Source organism: Lutjanus erythropterus, chromosome 17, assembly GCF_056507025.1.
Source record: "Lutjanus erythropterus isolate fLutEry1 chromosome 17, fLutEry1.hap2, whole genome shotgun sequence".
Classification (NCBI taxonomy): Eukaryota; Metazoa; Chordata; class Actinopteri; order Lutjaniformes; family Lutjanidae; genus Lutjanus; species Lutjanus erythropterus.
Genome location: NC_139333.1, coordinates 20537697 through 20561743, shown reverse-complemented (window position 1 = coordinate 20561743; position 24047 = coordinate 20537697). Strand labels below are relative to the sequence as shown.

Below are 24047 nucleotides of genomic sequence, written 5' to 3'. Positions count from 1 at the left end.
ATGGCTGCCGTACAGGCCCGGCAGAGCATCAGCTTTAAAAATACCAAGGTCGTCTGAGGTCACTTATAATGTAGCCGTCAGACACTCACTGAATGAAAAGGATTTGACAATAAATATTCAAAAGTATAACTCATCTAATTGCTTTCTGTCTCCTAGAGCTGAAGGACTTTGTATAAAAATAGCTACTATTCCCACACTGTTCATCTGACTTGGGTGTAAACAATCTGAAATAAAAAGTCCCTGACGTTCAGAGCCAACACAACAAAAATATAATTTCTAAACACTGTCTGGCTGCACTCTATGTGCATGTATATGTGCACTCGCTTGTGTCAATGTGTCTATGCATCTAAAGCCAATTTACTGCAAGTCGGCTCCTCTAGAGACTCTATCCTCCTGCACACGCTTGTTGAGTATGTGTGGTTGGATCCCACACAGATGGTGTTTTCCTACACCTGCCAAAACAGTGGCCCTCACACAATAAAGTTTTTAAATTGTTTAAACAAACCTCTAGCTCGTGAAATGACTGGGATGTATTCATCTTCCATCATGCAGTCTTTGCAGTGATAATATCCAGGATTTCTTTGCAGTGTTTTTACATGCAGCTTGCTTTCTTTGCCTTTACAGATGTTTTCTGTTGTCCCCCGCAAATTCCTGCCTGGTGTCAAGAACCCCTGCTGGTATGAGGAATACACTGGGAATATCACTTCGGACCCATACAGGACAAACTTGTATGCACGCTACTCAAGGCGCTTCCGGACGGTGTTTCAGCACTTGAGGAACATTTTCCGAGAACACTTGTTACACCGTGACGGGAGACTCTACCGCATGCGGTGCCTTCCTTATTTCTATATCATTGGCCAACCAAAGTGTGGCACGACGGACCTGTATGACAGACTGAGGCTGCACCCCGATGTCAAGTTCACCACTTTCAAAGAGCCACACTGGTGGACCCGCAAGAGGTTTGGTGAGTAAAGAAAACATAGTGATCCTTACCATAATGTTGTCAGACACTTATAATAAACCTGCCAGTGGCAAAAAAAGAAGCAGTGTCACCTGCCCTGCGTGCCCCACTAGTAAAGCGGCTGCCAGCATGTCACTTGCGTATGCACTTGTGCGTTTTTGTCAGCTTCTATCCGTTTTATCATGTTATTGTGATGCACACTGACTGACAGAGGAAGAAAAAGCAACTGCTCGATTGCAAGAACCAGTCAACTTAGGGGTCTCCGATTGATGATTCGAATCTTCGACTTTCAGGGGCCAGCCCTAGACAATTTGATAAAATTTGTTGTGGTGAAGGCCTCCAGGCTGGTACACAATAATGACAGCCTGAGAGCGTTAAAAGTGTGAAATGTGACTCTGTACAGTATATCATTTTGGCGCAGCCATACCTCATGGGGCTTCAGAAAAGCAGTCAGTGACAGGCTTGAAAGGGTCTCAGCCCTAAAGGCAGCCCCGTCTGTTTCGTGAGCACAATTAAAGTTCTCTCCTGTATTCTCGCTGTCATCATGTTGTTAAGATCAGTGGATTGTGGTAACTAAATTTCAGAATTACTAAACATTACAGTAGTTAATTGGGGGTGACAACTTCACATTACGTCAAACTAAAGATTTATCTACATCAAATTACACCAAAAACTGTTTGTTTGTTAAATGTGAAACTTAGCTGGATGTGAGCTCTGAATGTGACATGAATTAAGTGTCTCTGATGCACGCAGTTCAATCTCCCAATGCAATTAACAGAGTGATGAATATTCAAGACCCATCTTGTGCCGTGCATGAGAATTAAAGTTAAACTGTTTATTTTCTACCTGAGAGTTGTTAGCCTCGAATTTACAGCTCTAATGGCGTATTTAACTACTTTATTGCCTTTGCCATTCAACAGTTTGAATGCCAGTCGCCTTTCTTTTCCCCTCTGTGTGCTTTTACACCATCATCCACCTCTTACCAGTGCGACTTCCTCATCTCGATACGTTGATGCTTGGGCTCATGCGGTGATGGTGCTCATTAACGGCTCAACTAGGCCTATGCGGAGAAGGATCTAGACTGACTCTACTTCACCATCATCGGTGACATAGATTTGTCTCTGTGGTAGAAACCACTTGAAAAGAACACGTGAAGAATACAGCCTCCTCACAAGCTTTGAACCCACATGTGTGGGTGCACTGTTTCCTGTACTTGTTTAGCAAACGTTAACATTGCACTCGTTCCTTACAACACATCTCACCACCGTGCACTCTGCTTCCTTCAGCTCCTAGTTGTTGTTTAATTTTACAGCTTTCTGACTGCTCCCTCTTTGCACACCATGAATTTTATACTCTCATTTAAAAGAGTAACTGAGCAATCATACATTTATTTAATTAGAAAGCAAATCATTTCATTTTATGAGGGAGCTGTTGCATATTTTACAAACCGTTTGAGGCATATTTCAGGATGTTATTCCTCTCTAGTTTTAGGAAGTATTTGCCAATTTAGCTGGTGGAGACATTATCACGCAATCACTGGCTTGTTTCACTTCATTTTTTTAGACACACACAACCTACTGCCACAATCCTGGCTTACACTGTTGGTTGTCATGGAGTTTGAACAGGTGGTAATATGTCATTTTCTCAAACAAAGAGATAAACCCTCAAACTGCGCGTGGAGAGGTAAGAGATGCCTCACAGCAGACATCTGGTCGTATGGCGGTTCTGTCATCTGAATGTGTGGATGCCATCGTGTCTTTCTCTCCACCATGTGCATCTGTGATGTTAAAAGAACCACCACAGATGGGATTAAAAGCCAGTGCGAGATCTGGGAGTGAGACTTTATTTGAGTGAACAGAAAACCCTCTGTATTAAAGGGAAAATTCACCACTTTTTATGTGGATGTCTGATGAGGAAAAACAATCTTCACTTCAAAACTCATATTCTTACTTGCATATATGAGTTTAATACAGCACATATCTGTCGACAGATCTTGGTAGAGCGTATAAACATGGGCACAGTTCAAGCTGCTTTAAATCATCATCATCATGAAATCTGAGTACTACTTTCTACTACTACTTTTCTGCAGAAAACAAAAACAGGCCGGTGCACCATTAGTATTTTGCTGAAGCCGGACTAGGTTTAGGGTGATGAACATCTTGGAAGATGCACTGATGCACTGTACTATTGCTATCAAGCTAACTAAACAATTGCTTTGGTTCTCTGCACAGCTGAAAGATGAACATTAACTGATATGTTGATGTCATGATATGTTAGGATGAAATTGGTTAGTTCTAGTTCACATAAGCACCTGTCATATTTTGTTATACAAGAGGAAAAAGTGAATGGATTTTCCACGATTTTGTTATAAAAATACATAGCAGTGCATATTTTGGATTTTTTCTTGTGGCATATATTTTTAAATAGATGCACAACAAAACTGAGGATGTGATCTAACAGGGTTAAAGAGGCAATTTTCATTTTATCTGGAGTTTAAAGTAACATTACATCACTTTTATACAGTAGGTCTCCTGTCAGTGGTATCAGACAAGAACGCACCAGATAATATTAGCAACTCTTCAATGTCATTTCTCAGTTAAGGTCAAGAAAGCCGTTAAGAATTTATCCAAGGCCAACATATCTGTAGCTCCAGACACCCGGAGTCTGCTCAGTAAGTGTGCCATGAGTGAAGGACAGTGAAATTCTTCAGAAAAGTCCGATCAATGTTAAACTAAATGTAGTTTTTTGAAGCAACAGAGAAAGTGTCTATTGCTATATTGCAACTTGTTGTCCTCCTAGCTCATCAAATACTGACACCGCATTGTCACATGCCTCCGCATCTCATATTGATGCACAAAGCACCCTTTAGCGGCTGTATGAGATGCTGCCAGAAAGACTTTTAACACGTTTGATGTTGTGCAATGGTTACAGTTGTGTTAGGTTAAGACACAAAAACTACTTGGTTAAGTTTAGGAAAAGATAATCCTTTGAATTAAAATAAGTAGAGCTGTTCCAATACCATTTTTTCCTTCCCCACACAGATACCTGAACTAGGGGTGGGGGAAATTTCCGATTCTTAGATGCATCGCGATTCGGACGTGGACGAATCTGAATCGATTCACAAACGTCCAAATTTCGATTATTTAAATCTGTTAATTAAAGTGATACAGAAGCTTCTAAATAATGTGGAACTAAGAAGCGCGGTACGCGTCATCGCCGGGACACTTTGGGACGCGCACCTGGAGCGACACGCGCACAGCGGAAAACAAACATGGCCGACCGGCAGCCACCTCGCCATGAGGTCCGAACAGCTCCTTCTAATTTAAAAGCAGCCGTGTGGAAACACTTCGGCTTCTACAACGTCGACGGCGGAAGCGAACTGGACAAGAGCCACGTTATATGTAAGTTGTGTCGAGCTAAAATAAAATACTTTGGCAACACAACAAACATGAGAAGCCGTAACTCGATTCCACCCGACGGAGGAGTCGGGGAGACGGCAGGCTGCTGTTGCTGCGGCTACTAGTGGCTACTGTTGGTACTTTCCAGTTTGCACATATTTCCAATAGTTTAATAAAATATAATCGAAATGAATTCTTATTACAAATGCGCTGTTTTTAAAAATTGCAAGTGACGAATGCTTATTCAGTGAGACAAAAAGAAATGTGTTTGTGAAAAAGTGCATCAATATACATAAAGATGCATCAATAATCGTTTTATAATCGAATCGTAGCCCCTGAATCGTAATCGTAATCGAATCGGCAGGTGCCCAAAGATTCCCACCCCTAACCTGAACTGTGCATACTGATCCAATACCAGTGTGTTAACAAAAAATCTTGTGTTTTTTTTCCATAGAACATGACTTCACCATCCTAGGAGAAAAATTACATAGGGGATGCTTCTGGAAAGTAGCAGGGTCTTGTTTTGGTGCATAGATTTGTGTACTCGCTGATACAGATACTAGTATTTTAGGCAGTATTGCAGGTTCAAATACTGGTATTGTAAAAACCCTAAAAATAAGTATGTTACATCATATCATGTGATGTATGTGAAGCAAGATGAAAGACAAAAGCCACATGACACAATGTCCTGTGTTTGCTTGACTCATCCATCCACCCCACCTCCTCCATATGACTTTCTTCCTTTTAATACATCAAAAGCCCAGTGTGTTTCATACAACCACTAAAGAGTTCCTTGTGCATCTGTATGAGTTGCAGAGGGGTGTTCTTCCTGATCAGCTCTGTCACAGTTAAGTAGTTGAGGAAGATCTACGGGCTTTTTCAGCTTGGATTTGTAATCTCTGCCTCTGGGTAGCCAGTGGGCACGCCACATGCACATTTTTGTCACCTAACACTCCGTTTTGGCCAATAAAGAATTAGCTAGGAAAAGGGAAGCCACGGGGCTTACTGCAGGCACACTTGCACAAAGCCAAGGGTATACTTAAAAAGCCTTATTAGTTAGGGCATATCAAGGTTAAAAATCACTAAATGGTGCTGAGCGGTTTTGCCTCTTTAGGGCATGGCTGGGAAGAGGAGTCAACCACAGTTGTGATTCCTCATATAGACAATTAAGTAGCCAGGTGGCCAAACTACATCCACATACACCCGGTATATTTTTAAAGCACTAGCTAGGCTATAGGCTAGAATGGTGATACAGAAGTATCAGAGTATCACAGAGTATTCCTTCAGTCGACTACATTTACCATCAACACTGACTGGACATCCACATAAAAACAAGTCAAACCCTTGCTTCACCTGCAGAGGCTTTGTTGCGTTGCTCCATCGGTTTCATTTGCTGCCTTTTTCCTAATGACACTTAAAAAAAGCAACTTCAGTGTGTTTTCCTCTTAGATATTTTTAAGTCAAATTCATATATGATAATTAGTGTCCAGGCCGCAGTAACAGTTTTAAAGAAGCAAAGATTCTAAATCCGTCTCATGTTTTTGCTCCCAAAAGAGGGTGAATCACCATTTTCAGTACCTACATGCTTTTTGTTTTCCTTATGACCGAAACAGCCATTAAGACTCATGAATAATGGAGGATCTTCGGCGGCTCGAGAGGCAGGCATGAGGAGTGTGAGTCCAGAGTGTGTGTTGAAGAAAATAGTGGTAGGAAAATAAATGTGAAGAGCGGCAGTTAAACTGTGGGGCAGCGATCTGTTCAAAGTCAGCTGTGATTATGAAACGGAAAGCAGATTAGATAATGACTTTATACCGAGTTGAAAGACGCTAGCATACAGTGTGTGGATAATCTCATAATTCTCCTTTAAGAGCAGACGCTGTACTATCTCATCAGCGCAGCGTGAGGACTCCATTTTTTAATAGCGGTTTCTCACTGTGGATGAGCGCCATTCTTCTGCTTAGCAAATGACTGATACATTTTGTTTCGCCTGGAGCCATCCGTCTAAAAATTACTTAATGATTTCAATAATTTCACCCGCGGTTTTGGCATAGAAACTACTTGTTGAAGGAGCGAGATACAGTATTGGCTACATTTTTTGAAAATTTCATCCAAATTCTCGCCACACATATCAAAGGAGGCTTAACTGTCGCAGCCAAAGCGATCCTTTTGAAGTTCATCCAGTTGCTGACTATGCCCCTAATCCCTCTAAGACTCACAAAACCTAACTGGTGGATTGATCAGTCAGCATGCAATACTTATTTTAATGTGTTGTGTTCAGTTTGAGTTGATAATTACTTGAACCTCATAAAGCTGCGGGATGTGGATGAGTTGTTTGGCTTAATTTGTCTGCCTCGTGCTTGTGTTTTCTGCAGGCTCTGATGTTGCGTAGCAGCAAATGCTGATGCTGTATCCCAAGGACATAGGTCTCTCTCTGTTATTGTCTCCCCCCATCCTTTCATCTTTACACTCTGAGAAACAAAGGTGCTTTAAAGGGTTTTATCTAGAGCATGTTCAGGGGGTTCTACTGGGAACCTTTTTTGTTGCAAGGGGTTTATCTAGTACACACACATGGAGATTCTACCAGGAACTTTTTTATATCACAATAATTTAATCTAGAACACACTCATGTGGTTCTACCAAGAAGCTTTTTGTATTACAAGAATTTTATCAAGTACAAACTTTAGGGTTCTGCCGAGAACCTTTTTATATTCATAAAGTTTTATCTAGCACAAACTCGGGGTTTTATCTAGAACATACTACTGAGGACCTTTTTTACATTCCAAGGGTTTTATCTAGAACTTGTTCATGGGGTTCTACTGAAAACCTTTTTTTATTGCAAGGGTTTTATCTAGTACACACATGGAGATTCTACCAAATTTTTTTTTATATATTACAAAGGTTTTATCTAGAACACACTCATGGGGTTCTACCAAGAACCTTTTTATATTACAAGAATTTTATCGTGTACAAACTCAAGGGTTCTACCAAGAACCTTTTTATATTCAAAAGGTTTTATCTAATACAAACTCTACTGAGAACCATTTTAATATTACAAGGGTTTTATCTAGAACACGTTCAGGCGGTTCTACTGAGGACCTTGTTATATTCCAAGGGTTTTGTCTAGAACATACTCAGGCGATTCTGCCAAGAACCTTTTTATATTCCAAGGATCTGATCTAGAACACACTCAAGAAGGTTCTACTGAGAAATCGTTTCTATTATTGTACAAAAAACCCTTGAGGAGCCCTTGATGAATGAGTTCTTCAAGGACTTCAACAATTCTTGAGGAACTCTTTCTTCTAAAAAGAGTTCTTTCTGGAACTCTTATTCTTATGAAGAACACCAGATGACCTGTTTCTTCAAAAAAAAAGGGTTCTTCAGAAGCAAATGTTTCTAGGTAGAACCTCAGCTGTTTAGAATAACCTTTTTGGAACCCTTATTTCTAAGTGTGCCGCCACTTCCCTTTTCTTTCCCTCTCTCCTTCCCCTCTGGTGTTGCACTTAAAGCCATGCTCTGGTAATCAGCACTTTTCTCTTAAGACATCCTCTGAGAACGCTCTGAATTCAAATGGTCTTGTTTTGTATTTATTTATTTCATTCCCCTCAAGGCTCCACTCATCCGACGCTCTGAAAAGGTGATTTGATGCGATCCGTGCCACATAACTTTCTTAGAGGAGCGGTTTGAATCTTAATCAGACGTGTTTGCCGTATACAGTAACCCATCAAGAAACACAGGGTATTTGAAAACCGTGTGACGCTTCATTCATATCAAAAAGCAAAAGGAATGGGGAGAAAAAGGAAAAAAGAAAAAGCCCTGCAGTGAGACATACCAGTGTCATCACACCTCGTACAAGTGTAACCGTTCTGGATTAATAATGATTCCGGCTGGGTGTTTGGAGGGTTTACCAGAGTTTTCTAATCATGTTTTCCCTGCTAACTAGAGAAAGGTGTTTTACTGCGACACCATCAAAGCGTCACAGAAAGGAACAGACGCCCGAGCTACCTCATTATCCTTATGCTGCATGGATACTCCTAAAGTCCTACACTGAATCTCCACAATTGCCTTGTAAATTGCAATTATGCCACAGACCACAGCAGCTCAGATGGAAAACACATTTGCTAACCCCTGCATTTAAAGCATTAACTTGACAAGCATTAACTGGAAAAACTGGAAACCGAGCGGGGACAGTATTCCCCGCTGATTTTGGATTGGATCTGAACTTGGATTTTATTAGGTCACCCTGCAGTCAGGACAACACAGAAGCCCTAATAACCTCCTTTGGTCTGATCACAGAAACACATGCGAGAGGAGAGAGCAGGCAGGGATAAAAACAAGCTTGATGGATACACACCCATCTGAGTGCTACAGCTCCCCACCCAAACTAGGTCTAATCTCAATATTTATAGCCTCATAAAGAGAAACTTGTTAATCTTTCTCCACTCTCAATGAACTATAAGCTGTGATATCTTGCCAACGAAATTAAACATGCACCCCTTGAAGTGTATCTACCATCCCTGTCTTCTCCCTCCATCAGGTATCATCCGCCTGAGCGAGGGCTTTCATGATCGATACCCTGTGGAAGACTACCTGGACTTGTTCGATCAGGCTGCTTACCAGATCCAGGGCAACCTCACAGCAAATGCCAGTGGAAACCCCAGCCAACCTAACATCATCATAGGTAAGTGAAATTACAGCCCTCTCACACCAATGATGAATATTGTATGATTAAGTCATTCGTAATCACTTGTAGATTGTGGTTCATCAGTGAAGCTTTGAGGTAATTCACTAGTTAAAACTAATAGTAGCCAAGTAACCAATGGCCTCTGCAGAGGATAAACGTACGATCATGTCACTGATGTTGAAAGCAAACAAAAATAAGGTGAGCAATGGTTAAAGACTATATGCAATAAATATTTTGTTGGTGCTTTACTTGGATTGCCCATCAATGATAATGGCTGCTGTAACTGGTGACAAAAAGTGTTGCGTCACTGCTTGCGGTGTCTTTATAGATGCTGGTAATCCCCCGTCTTGACAAAAAATAAGCCATCCAACTTTCCATCTCAGCTGTATTAAGGGCTCCAGTGTACATAGTTTATACAGCCTTCAAAGTCTGCTCACATGTTTTGAAATGGGTAATGGCTTGCTGTGGTTGCAAGTTGTCTGGTGGTTTGGAGAGATTTGATATCTTTTTTCCTGGAAAGTTAACGGAGGAGAAGTACTTGTTTTCTTGATGGTGCAGCCCCTGACTGGTGGCGATGCTCCTTTTGGTTACACTCATATGGTAGGTTTTTACTGTGTTCATGCATAAACAACTGTATAGGCAGAAGTATGTCTTTTCTCCACATAAACTTTTACTGGAATCATGTCAATAAGTATACACTCGCTAGTTTTGAACCAGGACCTTCAGTGGTTAAGCTGTATTTCCACTACATAGTTCAAATCGACTCGACTGTTCCTTTCGGTACTTGTACTTCGTTTTGCAGATGGTACTCCCTCGGAGCTGATCGTCTTTGCTTTTGCTGCTTTGGTCTTGAGAAGCTGCAGCTTTTATTCACAAACTGTACATTTGCTGCCAGACTGACAACTTCAGTGCTCACCTTTTTCCTCTGCTCGCTGCATTCACATCACTTTTTGCCACTTGCTCAACCTCAACCTCACACACACACTCAAAAAGGAGCTATACTACTCTCATAACAGAGGCTATGATGGGATGGTTTTGCAGGCTGCCATTTTTAGTGAATAAAAAAATATTGTTGGTAGATAGATGGTAGCTTGGCCATTAAAAATGCTGAGCTTGTGCAGGATGTTCAGTGTTGCAAGACCAGTCAGTGGTCTGCTGTGTTTTTACATCATCTTTTAGTATCAGTTCAGTTCAGGTGGCTTGGGAAAAAAAACCAAGGTACTATCAGTAAAGAAAAACAAAAAATAAGCATGTTGAGTTGTACCATACAGTGGAAATAAGATAAATAAGGTACTTCAGAAATAGCATTTCTAGATAGTAGGTTACAGCTGCCATTTCATGATGTCAGATCCACATTTCCACAACTCTATATCCACGGTTAACCAATATATTAAAATCAAAAGGATTTAGATCTGGATCAGAGCAAAAGAAAAAAAAGTGTGATTTGGAATAAAGACGAGCTGAGACCCAAAAGACTCATGTAAAATTCACAAATCAACCCCTGACGGTCATCCAACCCCAATCTAACCCTGAGCCACGTTTTTTAATTCTATTTCTATGATTAACTCTAGTCTTAATATTATCTGTAACCCAGACGTGAAATATCAAACACACCTCTTCACACCACACAGGCAAACCAAAGCACGATCTGAAACTCAGCACATCTTTGAGTGGCACGCTATGATGGGAAGTTGCTCACCAGCGTACCTCTATTCAAATAGAGAACAGCTAATCTGTTACAGAAGATATAAATCTGAAGAATTACAGAGGACAGCTAAGAGAACAATGTAGAAATGATGATTACATCTTGCTAATCAGATCACCAGGCAGCTTGAGTTGCACAAACATTTCCTGTTCAGCGTAATCTCTGCCTTCCTGTTCTGTCGGAGTCGCATCATGTCAGAGGACGGTTTCAGCCCTCCTCCCTTTGCTGTATCGTATTAGTTACTCAGGTCATGTATCAGCGATCTGTGATGTGTGTGTGGAACGTGCACTGACAGTGCTCTGTTGCCCCCTGTCAGGCTGCAGCCAATAGCATTTGGCTCGTTGCGACCTGACACTTGCCTGGAACTTCACTTGTAATCTTGCCTCCAATATTACAAAGCTGCTATCAACGCAGCAGGTAGCAAGGCTGAAGCACAGAGCTGCTCTGAAGCAGCCGCTCTCGCCGCAGCGAGCGACTGTGATTTTTAAGAGAGCTTGTGACTCAGCCCTGAAGAGAGTCTCTAACAGCTTAATAATACTGGACTTCCTTCTGCTTCACTTAGCCACTTGACTGAAGTGCCGCAGAAAGGGATCGTTGTTCTTTTTGTATCGGGACAGCAATAATATCCGCAGAGGGGTGGAGAAGTCTTCCAAACCTCCGTCCTCTCTTCTATCTGCATATCCTGCTCCCAGCGCCTCTGCTTCCATCCGTCTCTGGCTTTTCCCGTCGTCCAAACACGCTCTCAAAGAACTGCTCAGCTGCGAAGAAAAACTGATTTAAGTTTTCAACAATAGCCTTTTCACACTGGACTGAGTTGGTGCATTGAGCGCAGCTTAGCATGCCGCCCTGTTTTGTTTCCCTCTTTAAATAAATAATCCCTGTAAGAGGGGGGGAGTGTGCCAAAGCCCCGCTCAGTATTCACACCATGCCCTGGGAGAGCCCAGCAAGGTGCAGGCCTGTGGCCAGGATCTTGGGCCTCTGACTCTCTTCAAACCGCCGGCCAACACCAGAGGCACGCCGGTCTGGCTCTGCCATTTGTTTGCCCTATTACAGCCTCACCCCGTGGAGCAAAATAAGCCCTTTTAATGGACACCGAGACCCTGAAATAGACCTGATCACAGTGTGTATCATTTTAGGCATAACAGCATTAGCAGCGATCCTGTTTCACTCTCACCGTTGTCATCACAGAAAATAGGTCCTGGCTATCATCCCTTTCTCGGAGGAAGGGAGGCAGATAAGGCCCACGTTGTGTTCCCTCCAAATACATCACAGCTTCACTTTGCAGATAAGAGGATAATGAAGGCACAGACAGCCTAATGAATCCTGGATATCATTTCTCAGCACAGCCTGATAAAGTTTCTGCTCTCAAATTGTTTGAGAAACGACGTCCTCCGACTCGTTATAAGCACCAGTTCTGTCACTGTGTGGATTGCAGTCATTCCACAGTTTTTGCTTGCAGCTGGAGGTGTGATTACTCTTGCTTTGTTTGTTTGTGCGCTGGCTTTAGAATCTTTCATTTTATTGACTTGTTGCATGTGTGTTGGGAGCATGCTGTGTCTGCTAGTTCCAGCCTCGATTTAGAGGCAATTAGATGAAGAAGTTGAAACAAACTTCCGTTTATTAGCGGCTTATCATGTTTTTCGGAGGCAACATATTGGCAAGTGTTTATACTGATTAATAAAAACAAATAAAACTGAAAATCAGATAAAACATAAAGCAAGACTCTAGGTGAATACTGGATCTTAAAAATAACTCAGCTGTTCAACTACTGATTATTCCCTTAGATACTTTTAGGAACTTTGGAGCATAATCAGCCATTCATTTCTCTGCAAATCCCTCTTCCTTTTCTGTACTGCCAATGTCACAAGAGAGTCTTGTTTACTGTAAATTAAATGCAAGCAGGAAACATAACTTTTCAAAGCATGAAGACATAATATGCAGTCAGGGTGCAAAATTATTATTTTTTTGTCCACCAGCCAAACAGCTAATTAATGGTCAAAATTTCCCGGCCACTCAGTAGATCATCATTGTTTTGTTTTGTGTGGCTGGTGAGTGAAGTAATTCTACCAGCCACTTGAATATTTACCAGCATTTGGCCGGCAGCAGGTGCTAATTTTGGTGCTTGTATGCAAATGAAAACTGGTTTAAACTACAACTGCCACAAACTATCTTCATTGTTAAAATCTGCAGATTATTTTCTGGATTGATCTATTAATTAATCAGTTCCAATCCGCTTCGACACTTACACAGTTTTTTGTAAAAGTTTCTGTGTCAGTTGATGTTGATGCACAGCTAGTCAGAGTTTTCACCATCTGAAAAGCTTTTTTAGTTTGTGTATTGTAACTTGTGTATCAGCCTCTTCCAACTATTGTGGGGTGCTGTAGGATTGTGGCTTGTGACATACAAATGTGCTGCAGGTAGTGCTGAAAGACAGCGCTCATTTCCCATGGTGCATTGTTGAGAGTTTGACTCATGTTGTCATTTTTGTGCTGGTTTACGGTTTTGCGTGAGGCAGCTGCTATATTTCTGAAATAATCATACTGCAATTGAGTGATGTTGCAATTGTGATGTGATTTACAATTAGTGGAAACATTTTTGAATTACAAATTTAATTTTCACTGAACGAAAATTAAAATCATGACGATGTAAAATTTGTTGGGGCGTGTAAAAAACCAAGAATGTTTTTTTTTTTGTCACACATTTTTCCTTTATCAAAAAAATGCAGCTTCTGTAATCTGATATAACATTTTTGGATTAGGTTAAAAACATTAGTCTGATGTTCCTGCTGTATTTATTTTATGTACTGTGTTGCTTTGTTAGCGTCTTATATAAACCACCCTGAGCGACACCTCACCGCTGTTCGCATTAACTGCTAGTGAGGGAAACTCAAGGTGTCTTTTTCTTGAGTCTGTGGCCCAACACGTAAGTCAGGTCTCCAACATAACGTTAGTGAAAGCACAAACTGTGCATTTTAGATGAATGAGATGTGTACACTTTGAAATAACATCATGGCGGACGGAAACATTCAGTATTGCTGCCATTACGTAAGTGACGCAGGGGCTTTCTACCCAGAAGTAACCATAAACAAACATTGTGGTTGGTTCTATAAAAACTGAAACAATGAGCCTTGAATATATCCAAAACAAGCACCAAATAGTGAGAAAAACTATGGAAATGCGTATGTGTGTGTTTTGTTTTGATTCCATAATTGCATGTGTTTGACGGTGAAGGTCTGTGTGCATGCTTTTGGTTGAACCACTGTGGGTGTGTTTTGCAGGAGAAGCCAGCGCGTCCACCATGTGGGATAACAACGCCTGGGTGTATTTCTATGACAACACCACAGAAGGAGAGCCTCCCTTCCTTATCCAGGACTTCGTCCACGCCCTGCAGCCTGATGCACGCTTCATCGTCATGCTCAGGGACCCAGTGGAAAGGTGGGAGTAATCTCTGTTTCACTGCCTCCCACTGCATATCTTCACTGAAAATGCCAGCAACCAGGCAAATGCAGTTCTGACACGCACGCCGGCACCTTTGAGTCTCCATCATAACTGTTTACACTGCAGTTACAGACAGATACTTTGCTTGTTTATAGAAAACAAAGGAGCTATTGTCACAGAAGATGTGTTGCCTTTTCCTCAGTCTGGCTGTCAAAAAAGTTTCATTATGACATCTTTATCAGAGTGTGGAGAGCTTACTGCTGAACGCCTGAGAGGCATTCTGTTTAAACTGCGATTACTTTGCTGTAAATGTTGATTTTTACTTCAGAGAGTGTCTGAACAGGCTCTATAATTGCTTTTGTCCTATTGAAATGTGTTATTGATATTACTCCATATTCACTCTTATTAAACTATTCTTCAGTAAAGTACAGCAATCTGCTGAAATGAGTCATATGATGGTTTTTTTCATACCCGCTTTTTCAAATATTGTTCATTCAGTCTTATAGAAACTGATCCCATTCTGAATACCCAGTCCTGCAAGTATATTAGTATTGTTGTTGGCACGCTAGATTGGTACCGTTCACAGTCTCTCCGTTTATCCATAAATCCCATTCTCTGCACATCCACATTGTTGCAACAGCTATCCCGTCATCCAAACAAGGATTTATATTTATCAAAGTCTGTAAGTTCTCTTGCCATTATTACTTTTTGTTTCCCCGGGTGATCCGTTCGGCTTATCACACTTTGCAGTTCCTCGTCTATGCTGCTGTAATTTTGTTTTGCTTTTTAAGGATGCCTGTCTGGCTGTATCAGTTCTTACTTAGATGCTCATTCAGGTACAGTGCAGTACCCTGCAGCTTTCCGGCCTGCCTCAATAAATAAGTTTTGAATTTTCTGTTCACGAAGTGGATAGTTGAGTTCTATTTAGGACTGCAGTCGACTCACAATTTGGCTGTTTGATGTGCAGCGTTTTATTGAACTGCCAGGTTTTTGAATGGGGTTTGGCGGGACATTCAGGGTGACAGCGGCGCTCTCGTAATACAATGAACAAGCCAAGTTAGCCCGCCAAACTAATGTGAAATAACTACACTGATGCCAGATAGGAAATGTGCCACAACAATTTTTTCAGAGAGATATCAAACAAAAGCCAAAGACAACTGTATTAAGTTACTGTGAGCTGCAAAGCCACCACTTCTAGGTAGAAGGGAGAAGGTAACATTACCTCAGAATCTTACTGGGCAAGACCTCTCTTCCTCTGGGCAATGACTGCTCAACTTTTAAGAATCTCAATCAACTGAGGGGTCTCTGACTTTTTATTCAAATCATCAGCTTTCAGGGGACAGCGCAAGTTTCATTGTCAAAGTCAAACAAACTGTACTGAGCAGAAATTGCCTGGTTTATTCAAACTTTTGCTTTCAAAAGCACTGAATTACCTGCTCCTCAAAAGTAATTAATGGCAGCGTCCTCACCTTCTTCTCCTCTGGCAGCAACCATGGCACAGGTCCAATGTCTGGTATCAAGTCCGCCTACAGTCAATAAATCATCCATGTGAGACTGTTGCTCCAGATCTGTCATTTTTTGTCCTTCGCCTTGATATGAGTTCATGTTCCTCATCTACTAGTCTAAGCAGTTGTGTTTGTTGGTTAGCCACCCGATGGATCAAGAATAAGGATTGCCTGATTGTCCAGGGCACATAAAATGCCATGTTGGGCTAGTACATCTAGCAATACAATTGTTTGCCCAAGCAAGTGATAAAGACAAATTAAACACATGCTTTTTCTGGAGCTGATGATGGAAGTATCTAAGAAGTAAGCCATCTCGCTTCCTTCTTATGTCAGCTGGAGTTGCACACATGTGCAGCACCAGTCAGGTTTACGCAACAAATTAGCGGCGAAGATGGCAACAAAGTTTATGAGCTGAAGCACAAGCAAGTGTTTCAATTAACCTGGAAACAGGAGTTTAGTGGGAAGTTTGAGGCACAGTGGATAAAACAGGATCATTTTTCAGAGGCACAGAAACACAAGTTTCTGACCAATTTGCCTGACAGGGCAAGTGAAAAAAACACATTGAACGCTGAACTCTGCCTACTTAACTCCTCTGACAATAAGTTCAGAGACTTTCTGATCTCCTCCATCTCATCCTCAGATGGGTTTTCTTCTTTATCATTTCTGTTTTCAGCTCCAACTTTAAAATATGTCACAGCAAACTTTCAAGGACTTCAAACTTTTGAGGAATTGGGTTTAGGCTTGTCGCAGCGATTCTTTCTCAACTCAGAGAAGCTGAAGCCGAAAATTTCATGGGAAAAAAGCGTCAACGGTGCTGGCCTGCAAACACAATACAGGATGTTATGACAGTTGCTTGGCTGTTTCCATGCAATATGTTCCTGTAAGTGAAACAGAAATTTCTCCCAAATTTTGTCTCCACTTTGTACTGCTGTAAACATTTTCTGATCTGTCAAAACTGCAGTCACGCTTTGTTTATTATGGTTAAACTACTGTGATCAGTGCTTGTGTTGCTGAGGGAAACAGAGCATTTTGATGCAAGACAAGTATCTGAAAAACAATGATTTCTATGTCTTCTTTTACAAAAGTGAGATTTCAGAGTCCATCTCATGTTCAAATTTGTTCACAGATCATCTGTGTTGTCTTGCAGGCTCTACTCTGACTACCTTTACTTTGGAATTGCCAACAAGTCTGCAGAGGATTTCCACGAGAAGGTGTCAGAGTCGCTGCAGTTATTCGAGGGGTGCCTTACGGAGTACACAATGCGCTCCTGTGTGTACAACACTACTGTCAACAATGCCATGCCAGTGAGTATACCCTCCCTCCCCCCCGCTTTTGTCTCGCAGCCCTGCTGTACGCCGGACTTCAGCGGCCGGCGTATTAGCTGGTGGGAAGAAAGAAACAGAAAAGGAGTGAAAAAGACAGATGGAGTGAAATCCACACTTCATTAGCACATGCTAAAGCTTGCAGGACAGACTTTATGAAAGGGATTGGCACGACTGTCGAGCCACCAAGCGGTGCAGCATGTAGAACCTGTCTTTGTCTTTACCAGTGGTGTGAACTTCCTTCTTACTCACAAAGCAGACCAAGTCTTAGTGTCAGCCGGTGCAGGGCCCCAGTGTTGGGCCCCAGTCCAGCTTTTCCCACAGTGCCCTGGGGCAGACTGGCTGATAGGGGGAGGAGGAGGTTGGCCCGTCCTCTTTTGGCCCCCCCCCCAGGCTGCCTTATATTCAGGACTCCTCAAATCCAACTGCCACAGACAAGCTTTATGGCCCTCTGGGAGCATGCTCACTCTGTGCCGCTGGCCTAATTGTCCATCCACTAATATCTCCTCAGAGTTATTAGACCATGTGAAAAGCATTACAGCTGTCCTTACAGCAGTCCCTCATGCCTGTGGCTCCTCGATAAAAGTTTCAGAGCTCAGATTAGAGTTGAGGGAGAAAAGACGAATAAACATGAGCATGAGAACGCGATTGGCCTTCACTGTTGTTCCAAATTGATTTAACAAAGGAAGAGTTGCTGGCCTGGCTTGTAATCATTTATTCTGAATGGTCTTTCAGTTTTGCTAAAGAGGCAAAAGGACACAGCGATAATTCCTTTTTCCCAGTAACAAGGTGTTTTGTTTATGCGCACTGTTCTGCAATGAACTGTCACATGGAAATCTCAAAATCCGTTTCGACAACAATTAGGCTGCCACGAAATGCTCCGGTGAAATCTCACAAAAGATAAGTGGCTAATTTTTTGGGGGGGATTGTTAATAAATTTTTGTTATCGTTCAATCCACGAAATGTCAGAAAATATTCCCAGTGCCCAAGCTGACATTTTCAAATTGCTTGCTTTGTCCGACAGACCAAAATCCAAAGGTATTCAATACACAGTTACATAAAACAGAGAAAAGCAACAGATCCTCACACTGATGAGTCACAATAATTGGCTGAAACTAAGGTTGGGCGATACATTAAAATCCAACCAGCCGCTGTCAGCCCAACAGCTTGTGATTGCCGATCTATTGTTGTGTTACTGTAAGCAACGTGGGTGGATGAAAAGGAATAAATTAGTCCAACACATTCTGGGTTTTACTCATAACTTTAGTGAAGTCTGAACACGACTCAATCAACTCGTTACACCTGCTTGAATCCCGATCAGTTCTTTTTCTCCCTCCTCGCTCTCCCTTCTTCTTCATTATCCCACATGATGCAACAGCTCCGACTACCGGTAATAACTCATACCAGAATATCAGCTTAAGCTGACTATAGACAATGGATGTAAACCAGAATATTAACCAAACATTACTCTAAATACTAGATAGGTGTAGACAAGATTGTATATAGCAATTCAGTGATAATGACCTGAACAAATGTTTAAAACTGTAATTATGTGCACAGATCACAATTTTACTCTGACATTAAGTTTGTTACATCCATTAAATAACCAAAATAAACTCACAAAATGCCAACAAAGGAAATTCTTACACCAACTTTCCTTAGAGACAACAGAAAAACACAGCCGTGCACTTTCCGAATTCAAGTTTCTCTCTTGCGCAGATCTGTGATGAGCTTAATTGCCTCGATACCTTCGTAAAAAACACACTTCATTTAAACTCGACTCACAGAAACAAAATAAAACTCATCTTGGTCAGTCTTTCCATTGTTCAAACAATCAACAGCTCTTGTTTGGTTAAAATAAATCCTTAATTCACAGCGTTAGATGTGAAAATATTCTGGCTCTGCAGGCTGTTTTCCTTTCAGTCATTTTTTGGCTCAGTGGGTGTGTACTGTACCGCTGAATAAGAGTGTGTAGCTGAGCAGCGTCTCTTACTGATGCAGACCATTCAATTAGCAAAATTAAATGACAAAAATAGGCCTCCAAAAAATAAGCAGTATAAAGCAGTATAAAGTAGACCCTGACTCATATGGAATTAATAGAGATCAATTTTACAGCAGAAAATTACTCAAATTGTCGCTATGGTGGCTGATTTTGAGGAGAAATGTTTGAGCTGGAATAAATATAGATCTTTTCTCTTTAAATGTATTACACAGGCTATCTTATTTAACATGTTAAATACTTCAACATATACATAAACCAAGCAATTGTAGAAAAGCACACTGAGAAAGTATAGAGTAAATAAAACTAAAATTAACAGCTAAATAAACATCAGTACTGTACAGTATCAGTCAACTGCTGAATACTGTCAGTCACGTAGAGGCCGGTTGTAAAACAAGAAGCATTTACACCTGCCTGACAGCTCCTCTTGTTCTCATAAATCTTCCCCACTAAATCTAAATCACTCCAATCATTGTTTTCTGCATTATATGTTCTGTCAAAAAGAGGCGGGCTCTAGTATAAAGTGAGCATCTGGTCCACGGACAGGTGGTGATGCAGGTTTCTGATTCTAGGGGAAAACTCCAACTTTCACAAGTCCCTCAACCTCATGCCACATTATACCAGCACATGTTAACATGCCCACACGGTGCCTGGCATCACCAAGCTGAATGCACGGAGAAGATAAAAGAGAAAGCTGTTTCCTTCCCCTCCCCCACCCCCCTGTTCATTAGCCTAAAGAAGTTTAACCATGCATACACTACTGTGTCCCTCCACTGAGGGGGACGTTTCTTTGTCTCACGTTGATTACCCTGTTTTGTGTCCTCCAGGTCAGATTGCAGGTTGGCGTGTACATTGTGTACTTAATGGACTGGCTGACCGTCTTCAGCAGGGAACAAATTCTGGTCCTGAGATTGGAAGACCACGCCTCTAATAGGAAATACACAATGCACAAAGTCTTTGATTTCCTCAACCTGGGTGAGCAAGCAACACATCCTCCTAACATAATGACCTTGTCTGCGCTGTAATTATTCCCCCAGGGACTCCGATCGATACATTACAAAAGAAATCGCTAAACACAATTAGGGATGTGTACTGTTAAATGCATGTCACTGGCTGTGATTATCAGCAGTATGGATGCACCGATATGAAGTGGGTGGTATTTAAATGAGTTCGATATCAGCCATTGACATTTTAAAATGGCATGTCAACAACATGATTAAAATTTGCACAAGCCTGTGCAGAAAGCTCTGCAATTTAAAAACTCACATGTAGTCCTAAACACACTGAGAGAGAAAGATCTGAGAAATTGCATAAGAAATAATAATTCTTAATATTTTATTGATGCACAACCCTGGTTAACTGTTGCATCTAAGATGTTGCACAGCCGCCTGCCACTAGCAGGAGCTGCAGCCCTGGCAGACGGCAGCCCCACCTCTCAGATGTGGTAAACCAGCAAGGTGCGAAGTTGGGCAGATAATATCTCACACAACCAGTGCGGTGTGACAGTATTTTGATCTAGAAGCGTGTATGGGGGCTGTTTCAAAATAAACTGTTACATAACCACTCAACCAGAGCAATGCACAAAAGCATGCAGGACGGACATGTGGAAGCTGACCTGCAAGGAGAGATGGTGCTAGCACTGCTAATGTTAGCCACACAGTGCTGACTCATCAGTTCAGCAAACAAAAGTTAATGGAATATATTGAGCCTGAATACACGGTGCCGTGCCGCAAAATTATCACATCCATCCAAAGAATGATGGCAGCATAAAATATGGTATGGTTATTAGAGTGTGGTTAATAATAATTGAATGCTTTGACTTGCTGTCTACAGCGCATTCCAGCCACAAATGTTTGCATTATGTAGAGCCGAGAGGGTTTGTCAACAAAGTGCATGTATCAAACTAGAAAATTCTGTTGATTTTCAAGTGCTTCGGTCTTGCACAGCCCTCTAGCTTAGAAAGGAATATTACATTTGTACATCTAAACTTCTTATAAGCTTTCATTCTTTACCAAAGTTCCCAACCTTTCCTTGGAGTATAAAGTACATCGCTGTTAGTAACAGACCAGTGTTTATGTGCTACAGTCAAATACAGTTTTGCCCTGTAGTCTTGAATCTGCCTTACTTCTGTCTTACTGGTTCATCCCACATTTTAATTGCCCCAAAGCTCAGTCTTGGCTCTTCAAAGAGCTGCCAACATCAGCCAAGGTGCGATTACCTCCCAGAGCATCCAATCTTCTGCTCAGAGCACTGCTGATACACACAGGCGTTTCACAGTCCTCTGCTGTATTTTACCCCATTTGTTTAGTGTTGCGGCAAAGTCTGATGGGCCCAGAGAGAAGGTGTGTGAAAGACGCTGTTTTTGTGTGTTTTACAGGGCCACTGACAAAAGAAATAGAGTCAGAGATCACAAGAAGTCCAGCATCAAACACCAGGAGGCCGGCTGACAAAAACCTGGGACCCATGCTGCCCATCACTAAAGAGATCTTGCGGGATTTCTACATGCCCTTCAACGAGAAACTGGCCAAAGTGCTGCGGAATGACTCCTTTCTCTGGGAGAACAACTCTAAACTCTGAACAACCCACCTCCCTCCTTCACTTCAGTAAAAAGAAAAACCACTGATGTGTCAGCCAGCTCCTTCGTTTGAGTTTCATCTCTCTCGGGTGCCCATGAAAATCAATGTTTTTTTTTTTATTTAAATTATTTTTTAAGTTATAAAAGCAGAGATGAATCAAAGATAGAAAATAGCACAAGAGAGTGTGGTGATTTTGTGGTGTGTGCGCGTGTGCGTAGGTGTGTATGTGCGAGTGAGTGAATCCAAGAGAGAAAGAGATGTTGGCAGGCCTTGATTGTTTCTTTTTTTGTGACCAGATGTACAAAATTAAATAGTGAATTCAAAGATATTAAAGCAGAGTCCTGTCTTGTCTTTTTAAAGTTTGGTTTGGGTTTAATTAAAAGATAGTCTGCCTCAGAGCGCTGAAGAGATGAGACCTACTGTAATAGTATTTGTCCTTTTTGTCCGATGCCACTGGAACATATCCAAGCAGATAAAAGACGTACTTGTGCCTTGATCATAATGCAGAGTCTCCTATACAGTACAGGCATTATACAACATGATGATCCCTCAGTCAGTTGGAACAGAAACTCAACTATTCTAGTCTCATTAAAATGTAATTTATAACATATCAAAAGACTCTAAGTGGGGTAAAGTGTTGAAAATTACTTAAATTGGTTGTGCTACATGTTAAAAAACTCCATGACCTACATGAGACAAAAAACTTTGAGGTGTTAATTTGGCAGTCACAATATTTTGTAATTAATATGAAAGTGCTAATTTGTTTAAATTAGAGCTCAACTGATGCTGGATTTCTGGGGTTAATACTGATATTAGGGAGGTAAAAAAAAAAATCTGATAGCTATATCTGCCAATATTTTTTAGTCCAAATGACATCAAGGCACTGAAACAGTTAACTTGGTATGTCTAGTGGTTATAAATAATAAATGTTCAAAAGCAGATACTGAACAATGTGAATTAAGGATCAAATATACATAAATGCCGCCTACAAAACAAAAAAAAAAAAGTCACTCATAACAAACTGAGACTAACCTACACTTTGGGTAAAATGACTGGACTAATATAGTGGGAACAAACTAATTGGAATCGTTTGAGAGTGGAACACCAGAATTTAGTGAAACAACAGCACCATCTACTGGTCAACACCTGTGGTTGCAATCTAAAAATTGGCCCCTCCAACACTGCTGCTGTTGATAATAGATGGAGCTCAGGCCCAATAGAGCTCAGCAAAGGCTAAAATAGACATCAAATCGAATGAATGCTGTCATAAAGTCTGTCATGTACTTTGATATTAAACAAATTTAAAGGAGATTAAAGGAGCATTTGGTGGCAACTGCACATCCAAAATGAGCACAGTGAGTTGGAGCCATGGACTGTATATTAAATAAGTTGAAATTCTATTTAATATCTGTGGTTATCTGGAGTTAAAGTGAGTTATTTCCCCCCCGACCTCCTTCTCTCCAGATGTGCAGAAGCTTAGGCGGGCTGCAGGAACACTGCAGGAGCGCGAAATGAACACATTGCAAACAGAAAATAACAAGTGACTGAGTTTTTCCACTATAAAATCATCTGCTGGTATCTAACCGTCACGTGTTTGTCAATGCACATATTGCTTAATTTAACATTTATAAACAGCTTCTCCTTCTAAAAGATTATGCAACCATTCTGCATTAATTTGAACTTTGGACACCATAGCTGTAGTGTCATAAGAGAATCCAGTATTTCAACTTAGCATATTTCCTTAGTCTCTGATGACACATTGTGGTAATTTTACGATTTATTACAGTAAGTATAGTACAGATTCCTGCTTTAAATGAATCTAAATTACATTTCTTCCCAGGCTGAAGTTGAGTGAGCCAGTTAGCTGAAAAGCAGCTGTGTAATTACTCTGATCAAGCCTTCATTATAATTCCCTCTCCTTCTGCTGAAAAGTCACAAAATATTGAATAATTACCAGTTAGTAAAAAGCTGCATTAAAATATTTCAGATTAGATTTGAGGCTATTAAATCCAGCAAATTAATTGAAAGCAATTGAAACAAAGACTTCTGAACACATTAGACACAGCTGCCCAGGAGGGAAAAGATAACACTGAACAAAGCTGCAATTATATGTGTTTAAAACACTTTCAAGCACTGCTGAGCAATTTTAATTATGAAAATATGACATATTGAAATGCTGTATGTGCTGAGATTGGAACATACCCTCTCTCTACACCAGAGGGCAGACAGTACTTGCCAATATACAGTTGCGACCTGGACGTCAAGCACTTTGTAAGTTTAAGCAAAAGTAAAATGAGAACATTTCTATAGCATCAACATGATCCAAATGATTTAGTGTGCTTTAAACACATGAACCTGCATACATTTTAAACAAGAAAAGGGAGAAAAAAAAAAAATCAACCTGTCAGTAGTCGTGTCTGTTTTCTGGCAGCTCCTAAGTTTTCCTCCCGAGCCTTCACATCA

General features: G+C 41.1%; 1 protein-coding gene across 2 annotated transcripts in view; it reads left to right on the top strand.

Annotated features, from left to right (window-relative positions):
* chst15b (carbohydrate (N-acetylgalactosamine 4-sulfate 6-O) sulfotransferase 15b) overlaps window positions 1-21917 on the top strand; it is a 54570-nt gene extending 32653 nt beyond the window's left edge. For both annotated transcript variants that reach the window (XM_084741205.1, XM_084741206.1), the window contains exons 3-8: window positions 625-964; window positions 8894-9037; window positions 14023-14179; window positions 16835-16991; window positions 19836-19983; window positions 21386-21917. In XM_084741205.1, the coding sequence (XP_084597331.1) occupies window positions 625-964; window positions 8894-9037; window positions 14023-14179; window positions 16835-16991; window positions 19836-19983; window positions 21386-21585 (1146 nt within the window). In that variant the 3' untranslated portion in view covers window positions 21586-21917. The remainder of the gene's footprint in view (window positions 1-624; window positions 965-8893; window positions 9038-14022; window positions 14180-16834; window positions 16992-19835; window positions 19984-21385) is intronic.
* Window positions 21918-24047: the final 2130 nt, after the last annotated feature.